Genomic DNA, 6,868 nt, shown 5'->3' with positions numbered 1-6,868 from the left:
TGTTGTTGTACCAATTACAATGTACTAGGGTATGTAGGAGAGTTGGAAAAGCACTAAGCTATCAAGGGGAACTACCTGCCCCCCACATCTCGTACGACCGTTACCGACGGCTACATTACCTGTATATTCAAGATCACTGTGGAGTATGTCATTCTGAAATAACATATGACATCATACCTGCACCCCTCTAGCTATCCACCTGCAGTTTTATACTAGAGCAGCCCTCATCTATAACTATCTGATGCAGAGCTTGGCCAGCCAATTCAACACTTGTAGATGCTTGTATGCTGCACGCATTTTGGGGGGTATATGGGCTCAGTGCAGGCACACCCAGGCAAGTGTAGCTATTGTATTGTGTGTCATTAGGTGTGCATTTTGAATACAAGCGGATTACAAAAAGAACGGAGGGGAACGGAGGGGAGGGGAGGGGACTTGTGTATATGGGGGAAGCGGGCTGTTTCCTTGCAAGGGAATTGGCCGCGATATTCGTAGCGTATCTAGTAGTGGCGGGCGTATGGACATTACAGCGATACTATCTATGGTGGGGGGGTGGGATTATCCGGGATCACTGATCTATCAAAACGTGAGGTACAGGTGCGAGTTGGACCAGCCGGTCTGGAGAGGACCACTTGTGGCGCAGCGGAGTCCGAACCGACCGGCTGGTACCGAGCCTACCGTTCGCACAGCAAACGGAGTAACATTCGTAAAAGGATTCGGCACAGTGCTAATTCCAGCCACACGCGCAATTTCCATTCGCACGCGCAACGCACACCCAGCAGGCCGAGAATCCAACTCACCCCCTTAACCCGGCGCCTAAATAGCTCGATTTGGTAGACTTACACGACGGGCAACGGCCCAGCTTCGAAGCCCGAAAACGCGTAGAAAAAGCCTGTCAAAGGTGTCATTTTCGGCAGGGATTTTTCCAGGTGAGAAAAAGGGTGGGAAAGGCGAACTTTTATGTCAAGTTTGTGTATGTCGAAGAGTATCCTGAAAGGTAACGTTTTGGGTGAATTCGTCGGCCCGACAGAATACTGTGCTCAGAACAAAGACAATAGAATTCACAGTAAAGGGCAATAGAACGTGTATAGTATGCGAGTAACAAACAAGTTAGTACGAGTGATAAGTAACGCGTGTTATTGAAATGGGCACCAAAGGTCTCTTTATCGATCCTTTTCGGCACCCCGTAAAGCACCCGGAAAAATTGCCCATTTTATTGCCTTTTTCACACGCGCACAAAAGGCGGCAGAAAAGACACCTCTGACAGGCTTTTTCTACGCGTTTTCGGGCTCCGAAGCTGGGCCGTTGCCCGTCGTGTTAAGGTAGACCCAGCACAGACTCGACGACGTGTGATCCCTGTGACGCATCACGTGCTCGTGACGGATAAGGCTGCTCATCGGCGCATGGTTGGCGCCCGCTTGCAGAACCAGAGTCCCGACCGAACTCGTGGACATCGCTGATCGCCTTTCCAGGTGCAACTAATACACGGTATGCATCATGTACTAGATTACATGTGTGTACAGGCAGTGATTCAATTGGAGCGGGCCAAATAGATCGGTCAGCGTGTAGCGCACTCGCGCACTACCGCAGAGTCCCGTACGGCACGACGTCTTGCGTGCACTGCGAGCATCGCGATTTGATCGCGATGACCCCCCGCACGCTCTGCAATATATGCAGAGTATCGAGACGCCCCGCGCGCGTGCGCCCTGCGACGTACCCCGATTGTCATATAGTGCGGACGCACCAAGGACGCACGGCGTTTTCGAAGTACTACACCCTCTACGATCACAGACATGTCCCACTGCGCACATGGAGATTGAATACAGGTAACAGTATACCTCTCGAGAAATAGTGCAGCACCGTGGCGATGAAGATCTGGGGTTGACGCCCCGTGTGAACAGGACATGCGGTGTAAAGATGACCGTGTGCAGCGGCACGGTGAAGGTTGCGGTGCGTAGACATCGTGACACTGCTCTGCAATGTACAGGTAGCCTGCTAGCGCGCGCTCGCAATTGGGCACGAGATAGCCGGACCTCGCTTAGATGACCGAAATTGCGTGCAGAGCATACATCTTGGCTTATAACTCTACTGCTGTGGGCATTATCCAAAATCAGTTCTATACATATTATATGGAACTCATTGTAGTACACAATTTATAAAGCGCTTTGGTTGTAGGACGAATCGTCGAGTTGTTATTCGATTTTTAGTGTCTTTCACCCGCCAAACTGGCCCAAGCGTGACGCGGGGAGGTCATGTGACGTCGTCGAGTCTGTGCTGGGTCTACCTTAGTAATGCAGGTGTTATGGAATCTAACGCCCGAAATGGGCCGAGTACGGAGGAGTGGAGCGAAGAGGTGCGTGATTTGAGGAGGAGGAGGAGTTTACGGGAGCGATAGGCCGTTCTCGCGAGTGGGCCACAGCGCTAGCGCCCTCGCGCACCACCGTGCGACGGGCAGCGCGAGTCCGAGCACACCGCCGCGAGCACCGCGCGCGCGTGGCGATATACGTGCACCACGGATCTAAACTCCTCGCGCACGACGAGCCTTGTGGAATGGCCCCTGCATCTGGTGCGAGGGTATGTCCAATGTTCAAGTCCTGACAGAAGGTTTGGCACGATCCCTCGCGCGCGAGCACAATGCGCAGTGGGGGTGCACGCAGAGACATCGCCACGACTGCGCGGTGCTCACGGTGGTGCGTTCAGACTCGCGCTGCCCGTCGCGCAGTGGTGCGCGAGGGCGCTAGCGCTGTGGCCCGCTCCAAGACGCTCCTGCGCGAGAACGGCCTATTGATATTGGAACAGTTGTACTTGCGGGGCGGCATGGGATACGCAAATAACTCGGTGGGTTTCGGTCAGTCATAAGTAGGTGGCTATCTGCGTGCAAGGCGCAGAAAGACTCACGTCAGCGGCGGGAGGCATGGCCGCTGGTTCCTGGGCCCACAGTGCGGGTCTGTATGGCGTTGCACTCCGATTGCGGGAGTGACAGAATCCTGCAAGTACTTTCACGCAATGTAAAAAAAGCGAGTGTAATATGGGACAATGACTCGTTCATCGGACAGCCGGGACATGCCATGGACTCGCGCGCGGCACACATGAATAAAACGAGGGACAGACAGAAAATTCACTTCCGGATGTACAACCAGTGGCAACAATTGAAAAAAAATATGTACTCCAGGATTCGAACCATGAGACCACCACAATTCTTGCGCTGACTACAGCATCATAGACAACTAGACTGCATCACCATATAACCCAGGGCATTTTAAATACAATATGTAGACAATGCGCACATAAAGAAGCGTCCCGCAACGACAGGAGGCCTTTGGAAGCTGCCGCCGCCGCCGCCACATCGCGCGCCCCATCTTCCTTGCGCCTTTTCCTTTCGGTTGCGTTAAGGGGGTGAGTTGGAATTTCCAGCAGGCCTCTCCACCCGTGCGAGCTTCGGCCTACTATATTGTCCCACCATCGGCTGACCCTTCACCACTCCAAGCTTCCACTTGACCACCTACCCTAACCGATATTCAGCGCGGCCGGGCCACGTGGCTGGGCCTGGGCGAAGCCGGATCGTCGGTTCCACGGGTTGAGAGCCCATAGATTTGCCATAGATAATGAATCGATGCCATGGCCTGCCCTCTGTCTCTCCCCCTCCCACCCCCTTCTGCTACCTGCCGTTCCCTCCCCACTGACCTTCCCGTGCTGGTCCAATGTCCTCCAACGCCTCGTCTTCTCGCTCTGGCGCCTCGAGGTCGGTCACCACTTTCTGGTTCTTACTCCCTGACCTGAACTACACTTTGGAACAGCCGTCCGCTTCGTCAGGCGGCCGCGGCGAGCAGAGCTAACACTACAAACTACTACCTAGGTGCCGGTTCCAACACGAACTCTGTGGAGGGTTCTTCCCGTTCTTCTAGGTCGCGTGAGCCGTCTGGTGAGTTTTCTCCTTGTTATGGTGCCAGCATTTTGACTGCCTTTTCCCCAGGGGAGGTGGAGGAACAACCCGCTCCGAAGCGGCGTAAGCGTGAAGGACGACCCAAGGTCACTGAGAACGTGGGGCGGCCAGCCAACGACCAAGAGGAGGTCGATATGCCTGACGCAGACGAGAAATGTGCGGAGGACGCCGAGAAGATTTACGGAAGGCTTCATTGGTGTGAGTACTTCGTCTGAGCTATTTCGTGGTGTGGCAGCGAATGACGTCTGCGCAAGCGCAAAAACCGGAGTGGTCAGATGGAGAAGAGGACGGACCTTACCCAGCGCCGGGGTCGTTATATTTTCAGTGTCTTACGATTCAGGCCGAGCGCAGCCTGGAAGAGGCTGCCTCCCAGTACTTGTCCATGCGTGAGTGCCTGGTCTTCTTCGCTGGCGCTACTGTATCTGATCCTTCCCGGTAGAGCTGATGTGGGAAGCACGGCCGTGGAGGCCGAAGCGGCTGGACCCCGAGAACAGTGGTCAGACCTCATAGCATAGGTTAAAGTATACAATGTGACGTCGAACTGCAGTGAGGGGGAGTCCTCTAAAGGATGAGCCACGGCAAGAAGACGCTGGACGGGTTGTGCTGCAACCCCCAAATCCAGCCCCCGAGGGGCACATCATGGGCTCCTGGGCTCCCTATGGGGGTTCCAGACGTTCCCTGGTCAGGGAGGACACCGTTCGTGATGTGTGCTTCGTCTGTGGAAGCAAATGCTGATTGCGTTTCTCAGCATTGGCAACTGGACACCGACTCCCTGCAATTCGGTGAGTGGGTCAAATGGCATTTGACCACGGTCAACTGACCGCTTGCCTTAAGGCTTGAGGACGTCCACGTCCGCCTCAAATGACCGACGGGCGTCGTCTTCCGCGATGGCCGAACCTTCAGATGAAGCCAGCGTCCGGTCCATTATGGAGTGCATGTCCGTGATCGGCTCTCCACGCGACAGAGGCAAGCGTGACGATGTTTCATCCGAGGGGTGTTTGACCATCTCACACAGAGCTTTCCGTTCCAAACGTCCTCGACCGTGGGGCGTCTGCCTTTGACGTCGATGAGCTCGTTGGCCGGCAAGGCAGCCAAGAGGGTGACTCATGTTACCTGCTGCAAAAGGTGTTTTGGCACTGACGCTGCACGGCTGGGTTTGAAGCTGTCCCACACGTGCAAGAGGCCAACATGACTTCACCAAATATGGACGTCGAGATAGAGCTGGATGTTGATGAAGGAGGCGAAGGCCACGGGTGCGAAAGGGTCGAAGAGGGTGAGCTCTTCCGGGATTCAAAAGTAAGTTAGAACGCTGAGCCTGGAGACGCAGGTTCGGAAGACCGTGCTGCAGCCCTCAAGGTGCAGCATGACAAGCATGACATACGCCACGGCCTGCCTGTTCCCCAAAACACCTTTGACACGGCTGACCGTCAGACCACAGATGCGGAGGCGCGCCAGGCGGAGGATTTGTGGTGGGACAGCCAACATTCCAGCGTCCTTGACTTGCCTGCTAACTTTTTCTACCGTGCAGGGATAGTGACATTTCTACTTCGTTAGGCACCGATGAGGCCAGGACCGTCTTTCAAGTGGAAGAGAGCCCTGAACGCGAGACAGCGCGGCGCCGGTCTCGCAAGCCTGCTAAGAGGAAGCCTTCTCAGAGGGCGGAGAAGACGCTGAACGATGTCGAAAGGTGTCGAGAGTTTGCGTTTACGATGGGCACCTTGCTCGCCACCGTTGCAGAGGTCGCTGCTTTCATCAAATCCGACAAACATGACAGGGTGTGTGCTTCCCATATGCTCTCCGACGTAGCTGAACAGCGTTTCGTAGGACGTGATGCACGAGGTGTGTGACTGGCGAATCCAACGTATCCCTGTTGCTCACAGCAACGTCTCAGAGTTTGCAAACGATGGTTGGCAGGCTGAACGCTGACATGAAGAAGGCCAACAATGACGATCCCTCTGGCTTCAAGGCCGCCGTGCTTAGCATCTATGCGAACAAAGACAAGAGGGTAAGAGAGGATGCTCTTCTGGAACGGCTTGGGCTTTGACAGGGTTCACAGAAGTCCCTGGTTCGCAATCTTTATACCATGGCGTCGTACGCACAACAGGAGGAGAGGGTGGGAGGGCTGTGCAGAATACAAGTGGCAGAGGTGACGGAGATGTTGAAGGAGAACAGATGAGTAGCACCTTGTAGCCGCACACCGCAACGGTGACCTTCGTGAATAACAGGTAGAGGCCGACGCAAACGTTGATGATTTCTGCGAGAAAGGTCCTGACAAGGTTGACGACATCATACAACGTCCGCAAAAGCTAAAGTCTCGAGGCCCTACACCACCGTCGACGGCTTCTGCATGACGCGAGACATGAGCTCTTTTTAAGAGCATCTCCACAAACTGCATGGGATCTGTCTCCGTGCTGACCCGCATGGATCCCCAGGCGCGGCCGACGTCGTGGACGAAGAACTGCCACTGCTGCCAACGATTTTTTATGATGCCAACGTCCAAACGAGCAAAAATGGTAAGGTCCGAGGTGATCTTTGGAGACCGCCTCCGCTCCATATCGCACAACGTGTCGAGTGTGACCTGGGTGAACGCTTTGAGCTCCTCGATGCCCTCATTGTCGTGCTTCTTGACCTTGCGATGGGGATTGATCCACCCTGACGCTGCCGGTTTGCCAGGGTCGCTGCTGGATGCCATATCAAGCCTAAGCAACCGTCAGCGGATGCCAAACGAGAGCCCATGTGTTCGACTTAACGGAGAGAGAAGAGGGGCGTGCACGAGGTAACGTGGCTCTCCTCCTTCTGGTCCGGGTGGGAGTGGGTGATGTACAAAAGGCGCCGCCCGAAGAAAAAGCAGCGCACCAGCCCAAAGTGATCCAGCGAAGTCACATGCTCCTGAAGAAGCCATGCTCTGGGAAACAACAGCGTCTCCTT

At 54.9% G+C, this 6,868-nt stretch overlaps 2 protein-coding genes across 2 annotated transcripts; one reads left to right on the top strand and one right to left on the bottom strand.

Moving 5' to 3' along the window:
* Positions 1-3,610: 3,610 nt before the first annotated feature.
* BXZ73DRAFT_85804 (uncharacterized protein) lies at positions 3,611-6,116 on the top strand (the record flags this gene model as incomplete). The annotated part of the gene is made up of 14 exons (XM_048024033.1): positions 3,611-3,739; positions 3,811-3,919; positions 3,971-4,138; positions 4,216-4,326; positions 4,380-4,436; positions 4,488-4,636; positions 4,689-4,722; positions 4,956-5,039; positions 5,103-5,213; positions 5,268-5,409; positions 5,469-5,715; positions 5,765-5,779; positions 5,832-5,945; positions 5,988-6,116. The coding sequence occupies 14 exons, from the start codon at positions 3,611-3,613 to the stop codon at positions 6,114-6,116; spliced, it is 1,599 nt and encodes a 532-aa protein (XP_047870473.1).
* A 146-nt stretch (positions 6,117-6,262) lies between these two features.
* BXZ73DRAFT_111736 (uncharacterized protein) lies at positions 6,263-6,632 on the bottom strand (the record flags this gene model as incomplete). Its single annotated transcript, XM_048017410.1, has 2 exons — positions 6,263-6,283; positions 6,357-6,632. 2 exons carry the CDS (start codon positions 6,630-6,632, stop codon positions 6,263-6,265), a joined length of 297 nt encoding a protein of 98 aa, XP_047870472.1.
* Positions 6,633-6,868: the final 236 nt, after the last annotated feature.

The sequence above is a fragment of the Epithele typhae genome (assembly GCF_022376455.1).
Source record: "Epithele typhae strain CBS 203.58 chromosome Unknown BXZ73scaffold_625, whole genome shotgun sequence".
Taxonomy (NCBI): Eukaryota; Fungi; Basidiomycota; class Agaricomycetes; order Polyporales; family Epitheliaceae; genus Epithele; species Epithele typhae.
This window is presented reverse-complemented; position numbering and strand designations above follow the sequence as displayed.